Below are 19,656 nucleotides of genomic sequence, written 5' to 3' on the forward strand. Positions count from 1 at the left end.
TTATTGACTGTATGTTTTGTTTATTCCATGTGTAACTCTGTGTTGTTGTATGTGTCGAATTGCTACGCTTTATCTTGGCCAGTTGCAAATGAGAACTTGTTCTCAACTAGCCTACCTGGTTAAATAAAGGTGAAACAAAATAAATAAATAAAAACAAACATACAGTACCTATCTGACATTAAGACTAAGGAACTTGGTCAGCTCTTTTTGTGACATTTCTATCTCCAACCTTCTGCAACTTTTGCCTACTGAACTTGGTCCTGGTGTATTGATACATTGTATGGTTAAGTCTGAAATGGCACCCTATTCACTATGTAGTGCACTACATTTGAACAGAGCCCTGGGCCCTGGTCAAAAGTAGTGCACTACATGGGAATAGGGAACCATTTCCAGCAGATCCTATGTATGTATGTTTACAGAGCTCTCTCTCTCTCTCACCTCCTCTTGACATTGAGGTAATGAGTGAGAATGGAAAGCACCGCAGCAGAGGGGTGATGGGCAGTTGTTCTCCAGGTTGAAATAATGGAAGTCGGACAATAAACACAGGGCTTATCAGAGCTGAAGCAGAGCTTCCAACCCGATAGGGGCCATATTACAGAGGCCTTTGCAAAAAATGTGACCCTTTCCAGAGTATTTTGTCCACTCGGGTACTGAAATAATGGACGTGATAGGGAGGATGCTGGAGCTATCTGAAAGTGTTTTGTCGCCCCGACATTCACTTCTCTATCACATCCATTAAGTACCCTTTTACCGATTTAACCATAAACAACTTTCTCCGATTGCCAGATATTGACATAGGTCTGATGTTACAGTATTATTGCATACTTTTTTGAATTGGATTATGTGTTGTGGTCTAACAGAAAAGACAAACCAGCACTGATATCAAACACTAGAAAACAGCAAGGCAATTCAAGAGACTCACTTGTAACAGGTTGTGGTTTTTGGTCTGGTTTGCCAGACTTATTCGGGACTAAAAAGCACTTTCAATAAAGACTCTCCAATGATCACGCTCTTAAATCAAGGCTTAATCTGGTTTGCGGAAACCAGCCCTACAAATCCAACCAACAGACTGTGACCTCACACTTTTACCCATAAGCTCTCTGGACAATCTTGGCTTCTCCCTCATCCCGAGTCTTGTAAATGTGCTCCGTAGTCATGATAGACCAGTTCTGTCATTGGGGAAAGCTCCTCTGCTGCGTCGCTATTGCCGTCACCCTATTCTCATCTTTTCAAAAGAAAAGATGATAGGAAGGCTTTCCAGGCTGTGCCAGGCCTTATCTGGCCCTGTGGCATGCCATTACGGGGCTAATAACAGCTGTCCGCAGGCTGCCGAGGACACAGGGAGGCCTGGGCCTGCTAACAGGCCTTGACAGGTCTCATTAGAGTGCTGGCACCGCACAGCCAAACTCTTGACACTTATTCACTCCCTTACTTCAAGCGGAGAAGAGAAGTCGTGTGGTCTTGTTCCCTTTCTCTCCTCCCCTCCAATGTTGCCAATTCTTTCTTTTAGATTTTCGTGTTCTCTCTTTTTCTTTGTTCTTTCCCCCCTCTCTCTTTCTCTAGTTATCTCTGTCTACCACTCTTTTTCATGTTCTTTCCCCCCTCTCTCTTTCTCTAGTTATCTCTGTCTACCACTCTTTTTCATGTTCTCTTTCTCTATCATTCTCTACCTTTTGTATATTCTCTCTTTCTTAATTTTTGTTAGAACCTCTTGTTCTAATATTTGTTATCATTATTACTATTTCCACCTCTCCATTTATCTCTCCCTCTCTCAGTGCTCTCCTCTTTGCTCCGAATTGTGAATTTGGTTGCAGGGGACATGTTCACCCCTAAATTCTTTGCCCTAATTCACACGCAGAGGAATACAGTTGTTTACCAAGACAGGAGACATGGGCGGGGACGGGTGTATATATGTTCATATTCCAACAGATATTTCTGAAATGAAGTGAAACTGGGTGGGTTTATACATTTAGTCAAATCAGTTGCTCATGTTTGCTTGGAAATGTGTAGCATCCTTGTCTACATCCTTAATGGCGGGGTAGTAAAATGTTGACAATGGAAGACATGGTTGTTGATAAATTAATAGGAAAGAGCCCTTGTTCTCGCATACTCATTTGAATGCCATAAACTGCTTTTTTTTTTTTTAAATATGCCAATGTGTGCTTTACAAAACACAATACTTATGCTGATTTCTCTGTTTATCCGATGCATCAAAGCAACACACATTACATTTAGACTATTAATATACTTTCAGCCATAGTAACGAAGTGTGTCCGCAGGAAGCAAGCACACAATATGGAATTATAATGTGTGTGTCCCCCCCCCCCCCCCCCCCCCCACCCCCAGCCACAGTGGTGGCTTTTCGCTGCTATAGGGACTTCCCCCCCAGCTAGACTAACAGACACCTAAGCAAACATTCGCCTAGTCGGTTAATTTAGCCCTTAGTCACTGCTCAACCAATCTCTGCACGGCAGCCCAGAGAGTGAACAAACACGGGGGAACCAATGTCGAAGGTTAGGACATGGAACGATAACAATGGAGGGTGGGGGAGAGGAGAGCTTGCGCTACACCCAATGGTGTAGTGTTACGACATGACACAAGCCTATCTTTTCAGCACTTAAAGTATGATCTTTTTTTCTCATGAGCTACAGTTCAAAATATGCATTGTGCCTATACATGATATCTGATGCGTTCTAAATCCTATGTTACACGATCAGATTTTCCTTTAAAACCCAGCAGCGCTACAAAACTAATTCATTGGCTATCGTGGCCATTCAGCCGTTCTTTTTCTAGGCAATGTAGTGCCGGCAAAGCTCTAGGCACAGCTGCAGGGTATTGTTACCTGTAACGTAAGCAGTCACATGTTATATTATTTACTCAGATCTGGACTTAATGTAACACGTGTCTCAACATAATATTCTTCCCAGATTAGCCAGAAAGGAGTCTGCATGCTCGGGGTTCGGCCAAGGAGTGGAACGCAAGGACCAGACTGGCTTATGGAGGAACTCTATCCCACACATGCATGCGAGCGTGCACGTAAACATGCACACACACAGGCATGGATACATAAACACAAGAACACGTGCATGCGCGCACACCACACACCCTCTCAGATACATCCATATTTACACAGACATACAGTACATACACATACACTGTACACACAGGCATACACACTCACAGGCACACACACATGTGCATACGTATACAGTACCAGTCAAAGGTTTGGTCCCACTTACTCATTCAAGGGTTTTTCTTTCTTTTTACTATTTTCTACATTGTAGAATAATAGTGAAGACATCAAAACTATTAAATAACACATATGGAATCATGTAGTAACCAAAAAACTGTTAAACAAATCAAAATATATTCTTCAAAGTAACCACCCTTTGCCTTGATGACAGCTTTGAACACTCTTGGCATTCTCTCAACCAGCTTCATGGGCTAGTCATCTGGAATGGTGTGCCTTGTTAAAAGTTCATTTGTGATATTTATTTCCTTCTTAATGCATTTGAGCCAATCAGTTGTGTTGTGACAAGGTAGGGGTGGTATACAGAATATAGGGCTATTTGGTAAAAGACCAAGTCCATATTATGGCAAGAACAGCTTTTATAAGAAAAGATAAACGACAGTCCATCATTACTTTAAGACATGAAGGTCAGTCAATCAGGAACATTTCAAGTTTCTTCAAGTGCAGTTGCAAAAACCATCAACCGCCACAGGAAAGGAAGACCCAGAATTACCTCTGCTGCAGAGGATACGTTCATTAGTTACCAGCCTCAGAAATTGCAGCCCAAATAAATGCTTCAAAGAGTTCTAGTAAAAGACACAGCTCAACATCAACTGTTCAGAGGAGACTGTGTGAATCAGACCTTCATGGTGGAATTGCTGCAAAGAAACCACTATTAAAGGACACTAATAATGAGAAGAGACTTGCTTGGGCCAAGAAACATGAGCAATGGACATTAGACCGGTGGAAATCTGTCCTTTGGTCTGATGAGTCCAAATTTGAGATTTTTGGTCCCAACCGCTGTGTCTTTGTGAGACGCAGAGTAGATGAACGGATGATCTCCGCATGTGTGGTTCCCACCGTGAAGCATGGAGGAGGTGTGATGATGTAGGATGATTTATCTAGAATTCAAGGCACACTTAACCAGCATGGCTACCACAGCATTCTGCAGCGATACGCCATTCCATCTGGTTGGTGCTTAGTGGGACTATCATTTGTTTTTCAACAGGACAATGACCTGAAACACCTCCAGGCTGTGTAAGGGCTATTTAACCAAGAAGGAGAGTGATGGAGTGCTGCATCAGATGACCTGGCCTCCACAATCACCCGACCTCAACCCAATTGAGATGATTTGGGATGAGTTGGACCGCAGAGTGAAGGAAATGGAACCAACAAGTGCTCAGCATATGTGGGAACTCCATCAAGAATGTTAGAAAATAATTATAGGTGAAGCTGGTTGAGAGAATGCCAAGAGTGTGCAAAGCTATCATCAAGGCAAAGGGTGGCACTTTGAAGAATCTAAAATTTAAAATATATTTGGATTTGTTTAACAGTTTTTTGGTTACTCCATGATTCCGCATGTGTTATTTAATAGTTTTGATGTCTTCACTATTATTCTACAATGTAGAAAATAGTAAAAATAAAGAAAGACCTTTGAATGACTAGGTGTGTCCAAACTTTTGACTGGTACTGTACATACAGAAAAAACATATTTGGGGGCCTCCCGGGTGGCGCAGTGGTTAAGGGCGCTGTACTGCAGCGCCAGCTGTGCCACCAGAGACCCTGGGTTCGCGCCCAGGCTCTTTCGTAACCGGCCGCATCCGGGAGGTCCGTGGGGCGACGCACAATTGGCCTAGCGTCGTCCGGGTTAGGGAGGGCTTGGCCGGTAGGGATCTCCTTGTCTCATCGTGCACCAGCGACTCCTGTGGTGGGCTGGGCGCAGTGCACGCTAACCAAGGTTGCCAGGTGCCCAGTGTTTCCACCGACACATTGGTGCGGCTGGCTTCCGGGTTGGATGCGCGCTATGTTAAGAAGCAGTGCGCAGGAGAATAAACTCTGTTGGGTTGTGTATCGGAGGATGCATGACTTTCAAACTTCGTCTCTCCCGAGCCCGTACGGGAGTTGCAGCGATGAGACAAGATAGTAGCTACTCAAACAATTGGATACTATGAAGAAAAAAAACCCCATCTTTGTCTTGGATTCAGGAACAATAGATTTAATCCTCCACACTCCACTTCCATCCCGAATGGCAACTGCAATCCATTCCTATAGGAATACAGCTATCCTAAAGACGCCATTGATATGATACCACAAAGATACCATACTGTACAGTCCTGAGCCCATGCACTCACTCTCATGTCAGTCCCATTGCATAAACAGCATATTGCGTAATATCACTCTCATTTTCCTGAAATGTTGAGCCTGAATAATTTTTCAGTGGTTTCATACAATGTGTGTCCCAAAAGGCAACATTTTCCTTATATAGTGCACTACTTTTGACCATGGCCTTGGTCAAAAGTTGTGCACTATAAAGGAAACAAGGTGCCATTTGGGACACATCCATACACAGTAGTCTCTCTCACTGGTCCCTGTCTGTACAGTATGCAGTTCAAACATGGAGATATGTGGCTACAGGGACTGAGCTATGCCTGCCCTCCTGGCCTAGGCTTACATAATGATATTACTCACTGGCTAAGCATGTAGCTGCCAGATTCTTCAGCAGGCTGACTAGGCCTGTAATGGTGCTATTTAAAAAGGTTGTGAATTGCTACCAAGAGAATGCCTCCCAGGTACCGCAGAACACTGTGATTTAGACACAGATTGTCCGGTTTAGCTACCAGTTTGTCTTTTGAGGGACAAATGTGCTTCCAGCAGTGGATTTTTTTCTTTTTCGAAAACATAGGTGGTCTCGCTTGATTTTCTCTGTCAATATTTACGCAGTAAGAAAAAAAGAGAGTGCAGAAAAGTATGGTTTACAGGACCGGATTACAACCCCCCCCCCCAAAAAGAAAGATAGCATATGAACATGTCAGTTGTGGGCCACCAGGAGGTCAGGCAAAATGTGTAAAATAGCATGAGATAAGCTACAAAACTGCACATTCTTCTGTTTGCCTCATGGCAAATGTGTAGAATTGCAGAAAGTTAACTGTACAGTATATCGGGTGTGGGGCCCCCCTGGAGGTAGGTGCCCCGTTCCACAGCGGCCCTGATGGTAAAAGTTGCTTATAAGAACATCATATGATTTTCATGACAGGGTAAGGCTCAGTCTCGTAGGTGTGTATATGTGTGTGTGTATATGTGTGTGCCTGTGTGTATCCGTGTGTGTGTGTGTAAGTCTATCACCTGTCAACATTCTATTAAAACCTTGAGTGAACGCCCCTCTTCCTCCTCCTTTCCTCTACCCACGGTCTGTTTACGTGTCTCGCATAGTTTTCACTTTTTGTTGATCTTCCAGTCAACAGTGAGGTGGATTTATAATGTTGTACCACAACAGTGTGGATACTGCAACAGTAAATACAGGGTATGAGATCAGCGCTTTGTATAATATAAATGAGGGTTGTGACCTGTGTGGCTGACTGACACTTGGGTAGTGTTCAGTAGGGAGGAAAAGTTTTGAAACAATTTAAAACCGGGTGGTACTATACCTTGACTTGTCTAATAGGGAACTAATTTTTTTGTTTGTTTTCAGTTTCTAAAACTTTTAAAAAATGTTGTAAGATGGTTTGCTAGGGTGTGCCCTACTGAACATGACTCGGAGAAGCATGGTGCCCTCAGCTATAGATATAGGCTGCAGTGAGCTAAATATCCTTATAGTTGAATATTTAGAGCTTAGGTGCTCTGTGAATCATATTGTCACAAACGTGTGTATAGGTGGCAGGGAAGTCAGGCGCAGGAGAATAAACTTGGTAAATGGAGTAATTTAATAAAACAAAACATAACTCCAAAACCATAAATACAAATGAAACAAATTGGGTACGAAGACCGAAACTGAAACAAGAAACAATCTCTGACAAAGACATGATGGGAAACAGAGGGTTAAATACACAACAGGTAATGAATGGGATTGAAACCAGGTGTGTAGGAAGACAAGACAAAACCAATGGAAAATGAAAAATGGATCAATGATGGCTAGAAAGAAGACCGGTGACGTCGACCGCCGAGCACCACCCGAACAAGGAGAGGCATCGGCAGAAGTCTTGACACATATGCAACTGGCATAGTGTCTCCAAAATCCCATTGAAATTGGAACATTTTGTGAACGAATCATGACTATATCCAGAGATCATATACTTTTTTGATTAGGCTTCCATCAGGAATTCATCTTTGACTTATCTCAGCCAACGCATATGTCAATAGAAGAGCTCATTATACAGATTACTAATGTAATACATGACCCTAGTACCTATAAGGGTACGAGGGTTCACGATGAAGTTTGAGGGCTTTTGCCTGTTCTGCTTTCTGACGGGCTGACTTGCTCCACGGACCATGGAAGCAATTTTTTTGTTCTATCTTCACTCCGCCAGAACACAGAACGACCTTGGGAGCGCTTTTGCCTGGCTGATTCATAAGTCAGCGAAGACAAAGTGTGAGGTTCAACCCTTCACGTTGCTTATTTTTAGTGCAGTTCGCTCAGAACAGACAGCCGTTCTGTATTTCAGTGTAAATACAAATAAAAAAGATTGTTAAGAGAGACAAGTCCAAGAGAGTAGGCTACTATCAAACACAAAAGCAAAATCGAACTCCCAAAAAACAAATCAAACTCGATATTACATAGACGTTTGGTTGTACACTGAGTATACAAAACATTAAGGACACCTGCTGTTTCCATGACATAGACTGACCAGATGGATCTAGTTGGAAGCTACGATCCCTTATTGATGTCACCTTTTAAATCCACCTCATTCCGTGTCGATGAAGGAGACGGTTTAAAGAAGGATTTTTAAGCCTGGAGACAATTGAGACGTGGATTGCGTATGTGTGCCATTCAGAGGGTGAATAGGCAAGACAAAAGATTGACATGCCTTTAAACAGGGTATGGGAGTAGGTCCCAGGCGCACTGGTTTGTGTCGAGAACTGCAATGCTGTTGGGTTTTTCGCGCTCAACAGTTTCCCGTGTGTATCAAGAATGGTCCACCGCCCAAAGGACATCCAGCCAACTTGACACAACTGTGATGAATTGAGTATGTTCTGAGGGCAAAGAGGTAGGGGGGGCAACTCAATATTAAGAAAGTGTTCCTAATGTTTGGTGTACTCAGTGTATAAGATCAATCACTGGATATGTGCCTTCAGTGTCCACCTCAAAAAGCCATGTACTCGACCGTGTATTACTTCCTGCCGTTGTGTAAGTCGAGGCGAGGATCTTTCTATACCTCTCATCAAGGCCAATAAAGTACACGCAAGGCTATACCACTCACATGCTTACGTAGCTAAGCACTCTGACTATCGCGAACGCTATAGATAAGTGCATAATAAAAAGGGTTCCAGAAAGCAATGGAAGTTGTCACTTGCACTCAAATCCTCAATCTTTGTATGGTGCCGTCTGACTGCTGTCTTACTCTGTGAGCAGACTGCATAGTTAGGATACAGTACACAGTGACAGGGGAATGTCTACGGAGCTTTGAACTGGCTACACGACAATGATTCACTAAGAAAACAGATGGTTGCGAGTCGATTTAGGTTTGGGTGAAAACAGGGGAGGCTCTTTTGTGAGGGAGGAACATGCAAACGGTAGATTACTGGAATGCAGTTGTTGTAATGAAAGCCAGTAGAATAATCCCATAACAGACTGGGAAAAGCAAACAGTGGAAATGGAGATGTTTGAGTGTTGAATTTGTCGAAAGAAAATGGAAAAGTTAGGCTTTTAGCCTTATTTTGCGAGAGAAAGATTTGTGTTTTGTTGGGAGACAATTATTGAAAGTGCTACATTTGTCACGGGATAACTGTCAAAAATTCAACGTAATCGCTTCAACAGAAAGTGTTTCAGAGTTTGTTCAGGAATGTCTTTGCTAAGGTAATGTGCTTGGCATACGTGCATATGCAATTACTGTACATATTGTAGTTTCAAACACATAAAGTTGACTTCTCTCCCTTTTCAGGGTAGTTAATATGCTGACAAAAAGTTGAGTTGATTTTGTTTTCCAAGAGTATTGTAATGGTGCTTTGAATTAAATAACATAATTAACCTAATAACCTCTATAGTCTAACATAGTCCAATTGTGATTATTTTGCTCAGTTGACAATATATCTGACAGGCCGGTGTGAGTTGCTGATCTCAGCTATATCCTCTGTTCCGTGTCTGTGTATCTAGCTGACACAACACACACACGCACACGCACACACACACACATATGTACGCACGCACGCACACACACACACACAAACACACTTGCGCATGCACCATGCTAAAGCAAGTAATGCAAAGACCCACAGCAATACATTGTACAGTATCTCTGCTACAGAAGTAGGGTCATATGGACAACAGACACCAAAGGCATAACAACACACGCACGTACACACACGCACATCTGTACAATATGCAAACAAACACTCAAATGTACTTCTCTTACACTTTCAAAGAGCACATATTCACTTAATCAGAACTGTTTAGACCACAAAAAAAACCTAAGATGTAATTTGGCTTCCGACCAAAGCCTCTTTTTTATTTGTATTTTTCGTGCTGGGAACGTAGTGTCCCCTCTGAGCTGTTGAATGCATAACAACACACACACACACACACACACTGTACGGTACTTTGGTGGTTCATTACCGAGATGTTCTTTTGCTTCTATTGACCGCGGAGGAATTGGAAATGCGCTCAATCACAGGGACAGTAGACTACTACCCGAAGCTAGGGCTACACAACCTAAAACACCAGCCGTGTTGTACTGTGTTATAATGTAAGTCATCCGATAGCTAACGTATAGCCCCATCGCTGTAAGAAGAAAGCCTCAACTCAATTATTATAAAAACATATTTTGACATCAATCGGAAGCAGTAACTTCCCATTATGTACGCCTAACATTTCATGACTAGAACCAAGTGAATGTATTCAAAATAGATACTGAAGTATGTCATTGTTAAAGGTCCAGTGCAGTCATACATGTGATTTTCCTGTTTTTTTTATATAGATATTTCCACACTGTGAGGTTGGAATAATACTGTGAAATTGTGAAAATGAGGATAATGTCCTTTCAGTGTAAGGGGAAGAGACAGGTTAAAGAAGGATCTTTAAGCCTTGAGACAATTGAGACATGGATTTTGTATGTGTGCCATTCAGAGGTTGAATTGGCTAGACAAAATATTGAAGTGCCTTTGAACGGGGTATGGTAGTAGGTGCCTGGGTTCCTCCACACTCGACAGTTTCAAGAATGGTCCACCACCCAAAGGACATATTGCTAACTTGACACCACTGTGGGAAGCGTTGGAGTCAACATGGGCCAGCATCCATGTGGAACGCTTTCGACACCTTGTAGGGTACAAGTCAATATTAGGAAGGTGTTCTTAATGTTTGGTACACTCAGTGTAAAGTATAGTAGTCAACCAGAAAGTGCATGCTTTGAGGAAGTGGCGTGAGTTACAGTAACAACGACTTGATAATGAATGTGATATTTACAGTAATCACAAGCACACCCACGTTTCTCAGGTAGTAGACGGTGGCTTTTTTGGTTACAGGAGTAGGTGTAGTCAAGTCAGATCACTAGATCAGAACATGAGTCTATAGAGGCTTTCTATGGACTGAGGCATGTCCTAACATGGACACAGTAGGACTGTACAGTAAGACTGTGAATCCCCTGTAAGAAGATACCGTTGACAGGTACAACAGGGGGAGACAGACTCAGGGGCAGAAACAGCAGCATTGGAGTGTAGGTGTTCACGTCAGTGGCTACTCCCTCTTCACCCCCCCCCCCCCCCCCCCATTCTCTCGAGTGTTTTGCGTTATCCTAATTAGAAATTCCCCCTTCGACCAACTGAAATTGAATTGCCGTCATTTGCATAATGATAGCTCACTGGGCCCGCGGCCAATTCGCCATGAGATGAAATATAGCAATCACTTAGAGAGTGTGTGTGTGTGTGTGAGAGAGAGAAAAAGAGAGAGAGAGAACGAGAGAGAGAGAGAGAGAGAGAGTTATTTTTATTATTGTATTATTGCTCGGAGGTACAGTATGTCCTCAATATGACAGGAGCTGGACAATGTAAGGACAGATCTGGATTCTTCTGGCATTTGAGATGTAGGCTTCTCTATACTTTCAACACATGCACATTTGTCTCTGTATTTTTACTATGTTTCATATGAATCTCTGGCTGCGTCCCAAATGGAACACTATTCCCTATACTGTAGTGCACTTTTTAAATGTATCTCACTATGCAATTGACAGTGCTCGTACAGTATTCTTCACTATAGACCATCACAGTTGTGTTACTAGCATTTATGTGCCACTCTCTTGGTTATTGTCCTTAACGAGCATTCTCAATCTCCTATGTGATCCTAAAAATGCACACAATTCAACACAAACCCATGAATTCCAAATCATTCATTCAGCACGTTCTCAATAAATCCCACTCTGGACAGATGATGTCGTCTGTCTGGGGGCCTTGGCTATGACTTAACAACCTGCCAGCTATCAGGTGTTCGAGACAGCCATTTTCTCCTCGGAGGACACTCACTGTCATTGGCCTCTGTTAAGTGCACAGCCCCCCCTCCCATTAAACACAATGCTATATAGCTAGTGTTTACATTATTAGGACTTAGACTAATTCATCACAGTCCTCTTAACCTCTAGTGACACCCCATCACGTGAACAGGACCGTTGTCATCATCTGACGCTAATTAGCATAACGCAACGGACATAACTCTTCTTAGAAAATCTTCCTATTCATGAAAATCACAAGTGAAATATATTGGAACACAGCTTAGCCTTTTGTTAATCACCCTGTCATCTCAGATTTTCAAAATATGCTTTACAGCCAAAGCTAGACAAGCATTTGTGTAAGTTTATCGATAGCCTAGCATAGCATTATGCCTTGCTAGCAGCAGGCAACCTTGTCACGAAAATCAGAAAAGCAATCAAATTAAATCGTTTACCTTTCGGATGTTTTCACTCACGAGACTCCCAGGTAGATAGCCAAAGTTCATTTTTTCCCCAAATATTATTTTTGTAGGCGAAATAGCTCTGTTTGTTCTTCACGTTTAGCTGAGAAATCGACCGGAAATTGCGGTCACGACAACGCCGAAAAATTAGCTCCATAATATCGACAGAAACATGGCAAACGTTGTTTAGAACCATGAAAATACTGCCCCTAGAGTCTCAACAGGTTTTAAGGCCTGTTTTAAGAGGCTGGTGTTGAAGAGAGATGGAGCCGATGTCCGGTATCATGGCTGGTTAGCACTTACTGTAGCTTAGCCTGTTGGGTTTATGGATGTTGTGTGTTTGTGTGCTGCCCCAATGTGTACACATTTCTTTGTTGGCTAGCTGTTAGCATTTAGCTCTGCATTTTGGGTTTTATCGGTGTTGTGTATTGCCCCATCCTGACACATTTCTTTGTTGCTATCTTTTACCTGTGCGTGTTGGTACTATGGGTGTTGCGTGTTTGTGTGTTGCCTCACGATATAGCATTTCTTTGTTGGCTAGAGGTTTGCGTATAGCTGTGCATTTTGGATTTGTGGGTGTTGTGTGTTGCCCCTTGCTCACTCTTAATTCTTCGTTGGCTAGCATTTAGCATTTAGCTCTTCATTTTGTGTATATCAGTGTTGTGTGTTGGCCTATGCTCATTCGATTCTTTGTTGGCTATTTAGTCATGTCAGGAAAGGAAACGTTAAAAAAAGTTTCATTGTTAAGAGCAATTGTGTTGCTTTTTTTAATGTAAACTATAAGAATTACACATCGGGTTGCATCCCCCAAGCTGTGTCTGACAAGTTACTCTGCCTTACTTCGCTGAATCCAATCAAGTGTCACTTTTCTTTGAGACTGCATTATTTGAAATATAATATTTTCCTTTTTATAAAAATTGATTCACATTATAGTTGATTGCATTGGACTGCTATTGCATTTCACTGCTTCGTTTTCACACTGCACCCGGGTCAGTCAAAATGTTTTTACAGGCGTTTTTACTATGAAGTCCCAAATGGCATCCTATTCCTTTTATAATACACTACATTTGAACATGGCTCATATATCTTTGGTCAAAAGTAGTGTACTAGGGAATAGGGTTCCATTTAGCATACACCCCTTTTCTCCTGTACGTTCCTTTTGTGCGTCTTTGTCACCAGCATGTGACTGACAAGAAAAGAGTTGCACAGCAAGCCCTGATTGGTCCGTGGACATTCTCTCACTTTGTTGTTAAAAATACATGTTCTCACTGCATAGCAATCTGGAACTCTGCCCTTGAATGTGTGTGTGTGTGTGTGTGTGTGTGTGTGTGTGTGTGTGTGTGTGTGTGTGTGTGTGTGTGTGTGGTGCGGGGGGTGAGTGAGTGAGTGAGTGTGTGAGTGAGAGTGAGTGTAGAGTTATATTTATTATTGTGATATTTGTTCTGGACTGCTGCACTGTGTTTTCCCCCCTCGCATGTTAATCCACATCAGAGACTTTCAACTCATTAGAACATTGTATGCATCACATTGGGTAAACCCATTAACTATTGCACTGACTACTGTACACAATACACATCTGGTCGAATTACATACCGATTTCACACTACAAATCGATTTCTCAGCCACTCACCATACCAGAAAAGAATGTGCTATCTAGAACCTAAAAGGTTTGAATAACCTTTTAATAACCTTTGAATAACCATTTTTGGTTCCAGGTAGAAAACCCTTTTGGGTTCCAGGTAGAACACTTTCCACGGAGTGTTACCTGGAACCCAAAAGGGTTCTCAATGGAACCAAAAAAGGGATCTATCAGGAAGCAAAAAGGGTTCTCCTATAGGGACAGCCAGTTGGATCATCACTGATGTATGTTTCTTATTGTTGTCAAACTATTTACTGTAGCAGTGTTTCGCCTAGGATTTCTACACCGTTTCAAACCTAGTTTCCTGCAATTGTACACATTTTGCCAGGGCTTATGCCGTGTTCTTATGCTATCTGAGTGACTCAAACATTATAACAAAATCAATGGGGGCCCCATGTCTTGACACTCTGGGAATTTTAGATTGTCCTTGACTGTCTACTTTTTATTTTTGGATTTTTAGTAAAAACATATATAGCTCCATTATGGTTTCTACATAAATTATATCTGGTTTTAGTCATTTAAGATTACACTGAAAACGTTTTACCATCACCAAAATTATTGGGGAAAAAAGAGAGAGAGAATCTGCTCATGGGATGTCCCGCTGCCCTCGGTGGTTGCAGCGTAAAGCCCATTGAGGCGAACACTCCACTGGCAGGCAGGGCCTTGTTGTGAGTCATTAGATTCCCAAGTACCCAGGCTCCAGAGCTGCAGTGCCAACCCTCCTGCAGCGTGTGTTTTCCCACACAAACATTGGGGAAGGGAGAGAGTCTCCAAACTGCGTGGGGACTGGGGATATATTAACTCTCACTACACATGAGTCTTAAATGGCACCTTATTCCCTATTAGTGCACTACTTAAAACAACTATTCAAAGTAGTTAACAATATAGGAAATACTTTGCCATTTGGAACGCAATCAAGGATGCTGTATGAGGCAATTTCAACATGGCTGCCAATGCCAAAACTTAGATAGGGGTGTATGTGTAGACATCAATACGGAGTGGATGCTTGTGCTTGATGACAATCTACCCAGATCCTAATTCTGCTGACCTCTTGCATCTGTGTGATGCAGATGTATTGTAGGTTGCATGCCTCAAGCCATGCAATAACCGTGATCATTCAAGAGATGGGTTTATTGAGTGAAAACATGTTCAAAGTTGATTTTTTTTTTCTCTCTCTCTCTCTCTCTCTCTCGCTCTCTCTCTCTCTCTCTCTCTCTCTCTCTCGCTCTACAGAGCAGATACGGTGTATCAGGCGACCACAGCGTTCGACTCTACAGCTCCCTGCCCATGCGCCCTAACCCCGACGGGAAGAGACTGCCCTCTGCTGGGGTGAGAGAACGCTCCCCTTATCCCCCACCTTACCCCTCCACCCCCCTTACTCCCCTCCCCACACCTCACCCCTATTAGGGACACAGTAAGTACACAATTATACCCTACAGTAGTGACATCCATAAGAAGCCAGTGATGTGGCACCACGAGACTGATTGGGTGGTTTTGTGGTCTTCAACTGGTAGCATCTTGTGTTTTTGTATGTGTGACTGACAAAAACACATTCCCCACAAGATATTGTACTGTGCTAAACACTCTATACACTCTCCCTATGGAGATGTGCTTCAGGACTCATATGCACTAACTATCTCAGAATAGGAAGGCTAATCTAGGATGGGTTCAGTCTTTTACATCACAATCAATAAGAGTGGGGACTTGATCCCAGTTCAGCCACTACCTTCCCAGATCAGCTCTAGACCACTTGAACTCTGTTTGTCTCTAAGTAACCATCAGTAGCTCAACTCATACACTGATGAAATCCACCCAAAACAACTCATTCCTTTAATTTACAGTGTTAAATAACACTAATATGTGAGAATAATATTTTTTTTGTGAACAAATGCTTCATTTTGGTGTATATAATGTTGGTAGTTACATGGAAAATCCATATGGTAATCTGTTGCAGCTCAAGTTGACTGCAAAATCCACAATGCAATGCTCTCTCTATGGGCTGGCTGGCTAGCTAGCTAGCAAACGTACCTACACACAATAATACCAAAGACAATATCAGCATGTAACGAAGCTAGTTAGCTGTAAAATCGCCTAAACAAACTGCACTATCAATTTAGGAGTCTACAGTCTCACCATTTTCAACCTGCTGATCGATGTGCCTCACAGAGTGGGGTCTAACATTCACAACGGCAGATATACTTTTGAGGAGATGGGAAACGTTGCCCGTGCTACGTCAATGGGCCGCGCGGGGAATTCTGGCCGATTCGGGGACAAGGAGTGAATGGGAGTCTATTGGGCGCTAGCTCAAAAACCCAACATTAGCATGAATTTCGTCAAAAAGAAGTACTACATCAGAAATATTTTCCAAGATATGAGATAATTAACTTGCTACCTGTATTATTGTATAGCTTAGGAATCATGACGTACTTTCGAGGAAAATAGGCATGTTTCTCGACATATACACTGACTTTGAGAAGGGATTGCGTGACGATTAGCTTAGCAACTGTATGGCGCAGCATGAGAACGTGAACGCGATTGGTCTACAGTCTGCTGGGTGTGGGCGTTATACATTCCTTCATTCATTGGATTCCTGTTTTCTTTCTATATATCTCTGGCATCTGCACCATGCAATGCACCCAGGTTTAAAGAGGCAGACAAATAGGAAAAATGTGCTAGATCCTCCATTAAATTACAAATGTATCGAGCTAGGAATATCGCAGAAATGTTATCAATGGCTCCTTTGAGAGAAGACATCCTCCTGAGTTGTGACATCGTCCAGTATTGAAGTCTGACATGTGTGGTAGAGGTTTTCCCAATCTAAAAGTCGTATTGCTATTAATTTCCAGTATAGTGAGAGCGACTTTATCACAGTGCTACGTAATACCGGTTGGATTCCTGCCTGCTTGAATGCCAATAGCTCAGATACACGTGAAAACATGAAATGACCCAATGACCCAATAGAACATCGCTCAGAGAAGCAAAAAAACAATATAACATTCAAAATGAGTGAACCTTTCCTTTAACTGCAGTACAGTGGGTTAGCCAGTGCCTACATGACCATAACACCATCTTACCACAGAACCAAGGGGAATCACACCCCCATCGTTTGCATTGACTGTAGTGCAGTCAATATAGGCTATCTTTGTACACATCTATTTTTGTACACATCTATCTTTGTGGTATCTATCTTTGCGCATATCTATCTTCTATATCTTAATAGATCATTAGCAATGCAGTCCTCGCTTTATAACTGCAGTTGGCAGGTGAACTGTGATTGAGAAATATAGATAACCTTTGGTGGTAGCCTCCTCGCCTCAATATAACCCCAATGTAACAATAATTTCACACTCGATTTAACTACCGATTCAATTACATGAATCCAATAACAGTTTTGTGAATGAGTATGAGGGGTTGGGGGGTTGGGGGGTTGAGGGCAAGAACTGACAGGTCGTTGAGAGGTGATACTGAGTTCATTGCACAGAGCCTAATGGTGCATTGACAATATCTTCATTTGACATTGAATTCACCTTTGTTGACAATTCAATTGAATATTCACCAACTTTTTATGTTGATTAGATGTTGATTTGATGTTATGTCAGGTTTTTGCCCGTGGTGGGGTTGACTTTGATGAAATGACAGCAAGTCAACCTTTTTGTTTACGAAACCTGGATAGAAGCCTAAGTCTGGAAAAAAAGCTATTTCTCATTATTTAAAAAAGCCTGACTAGCAATTTCTTTATTTTATCCATTTATGTACCGAAGGACAAACATTTAAGAACAATGCATAAATCAAGCTTTTCTTTCTGAATTATCTCGCTGCTCAGCTTCAAGGCTCAATGTTGAACAGTGCAATATTGTTGGTGGGATCCTTTTTTAATTACAATAAAGATTGTATTGATGTTTCCGACCACATGTCCTAAATAATTTATCAACTGGAAGACTGCTAACAAAGTGTTTCTAAGAAAGCCATCCGGTTTCAGGGCCAAGAATCATACGTTATCTAAAGTGAATATTGTAAATGGTCCTCTGTGGAGAGCCCACGTACAAATCATCCTAATGACCTACTTGTCAGGGGGGCTGGAGGTAGTAAAGATATAGATCCACTTCCATTTGACGCTCTGTCGCTAGAATGAATATGTACAGGCTAAATCTGAACATCGAAATTGTTTATAAAAGGGTGAGGGAGCGAGGGAAACAGAAATCGTTTCCTAAACATTCAACTAGCCTGGATTTCAACAGCCGATGCGCTTGTACATCTGATGATAGTGTTGTGTGTTATCTAAAACCATTCCACAAAACATCATAGTTTACTTTTATTCACATGTCGAGTTATTCAAATGAAAAAGCCACACCAAAAAAAAAAAAAAAAAAACGGCATGCCATGTTTTGTCTTTTTATTTTATTTTGTCTGTTACTCCTGTCTTTGAAGTCTTGCTACCAAACTGTAACTGCATGGAGAGTGCAACCACTTAACAGTGTGAAGGAAACCAGACGTTTTTCCATTGTACTTATCAGGTGTTGTGGTGAGAACAGTACTTTCAGGGTGCAGTAAGTTTGCAGCCCCGTTCATTTCCCCTCCTTGCTCTCTATCTCTCCATCTCCCTCTCTCTACCAGGGGTTCAGTTAATTGTGGGTTCTGCGCTGCTTCCGCCCTCCCCCTCAGCCCCCTTTTCAGCCAAAATAACCTCACTCAACTCAACTCGTGCTCTTCACCTTTCTCCTTCCTGTCAAGGTGCACAGAGCCCCCACCTCCCTCCTCCACCCACCCCCACCCCCACCCCCGATTATTTAAATGTCTTTCTATCGTTCCTAAATCTGCCATTCTTGTTTGTTTTTTTTACCACCAGCAGGAGGGCATGACCTTAAGGTTGGGTTGTGTTGCTAACCTCGCGCTTGCTTACATGAGAGGTGACGCTTGAATGGTGGTGATGTTGACCTTAACCTAACGAAGACCTATTGTTGCCCTCACTAATGACACTACTACTACTGCAGTGTCAGCTATCATTTGCCCAAGGTGTTGGTTGGGTTCACTTTGTAAGACAGTTGAACTAAGCTCATGAGCATTTATAAGTTATAGTCCTCAATAATCAATGGCTATGCATTTAGTGGCTACTTTATTAGGTACACTACAGTGAGTAAGTTTACATACACAGTAGAGGTCGACCGATTAATGGCCGATTAATTAGGGCCGATTTCAAGTTTTCATAACAACCGGAAATCTGTATTTTTGGTCTCCGATTTGCCCCCAAATGTTTTTATTTATTTGTATACCTTTATTTAACTAGGCAAGTCAGTTAAGAACGCATTCTTATTTTCAATGACGGCCTAGGAACGGTGGGTTAACTGCCTTGTTCAGGTGCAGAACGACAGATTTTCACCTTGTCAGCTCGGGGTATCCAATCTTGCAAACTTACAGTTAACAAGTCCAACGCAATAACGACCTGCCTCTCTCTCGTTGCACTCCACAAGGAGACTGCCTGTTAATGCAGTAGGCCAAGGTAAGTTGCTAGCTAGCATTAAACTTGTCTTATAAAAAACAATCAATCATAATCACTAGTTAACTACACATGGTTGATGATAATACTAGATATTATCTAGTGTGTCCTGCGTTGCATATAATCTGACTGAGCATACAAGCATACACGTATCTAAGTATCTGACTGAGCGGTGGTAGGCAGAAGCAGGCACTTTAACATTGATTCAAACAGCACTTTCGTGCGTTTTGACAGCAGCTCTTCGTTGTGCGTCAAGCACTGTGCTATTTATGACTTCAAGCTTATCAACTCCCGAGATGAGGCTTGTGTAACCGAAGTGAAATGGCTAGCTAGTTAGCGCCCGCTAATTGTCGTTGTGTTGCTGGTTTGAGCCCAGGGAGGAGCAAGGAGAGGGACGGAAGCTATACTGTTACACTGGCAATACT

At 42.3% G+C, this 19,656-nt stretch overlaps 1 protein-coding gene across 3 annotated transcripts in view; it reads left to right on the forward strand.

The window, feature by feature from the left end:
- LOC139370653 (TOX high mobility group box family member 2-like) overlaps positions 1–19,656 on the forward strand; it is a 144,243-nt gene that overhangs the window by 38,265 nt on the left and 86,322 nt on the right. For 2 of the 3 annotated variants that reach the window (XM_071110256.1, XM_071110258.1), the window contains exon 2: positions 14,971–15,066. In XM_071110256.1, the coding sequence (XP_070966357.1) occupies positions 14,971–15,066 (96 nt within the window). Of the gene's footprint in view, positions 1–2,935; positions 3,037–14,970; positions 15,067–19,656 lie in introns of those variants that run through there. The other variant, XM_071110257.1, reaches the window with a different exon arrangement.

This window comes from Oncorhynchus clarkii, chromosome 17, assembly GCF_045791955.1.
Source record: "Oncorhynchus clarkii lewisi isolate Uvic-CL-2024 chromosome 17, UVic_Ocla_1.0, whole genome shotgun sequence".
Lineage (NCBI taxonomy): Eukaryota > Metazoa > Chordata > Actinopteri > Salmoniformes > Salmonidae > Oncorhynchus > Oncorhynchus clarkii.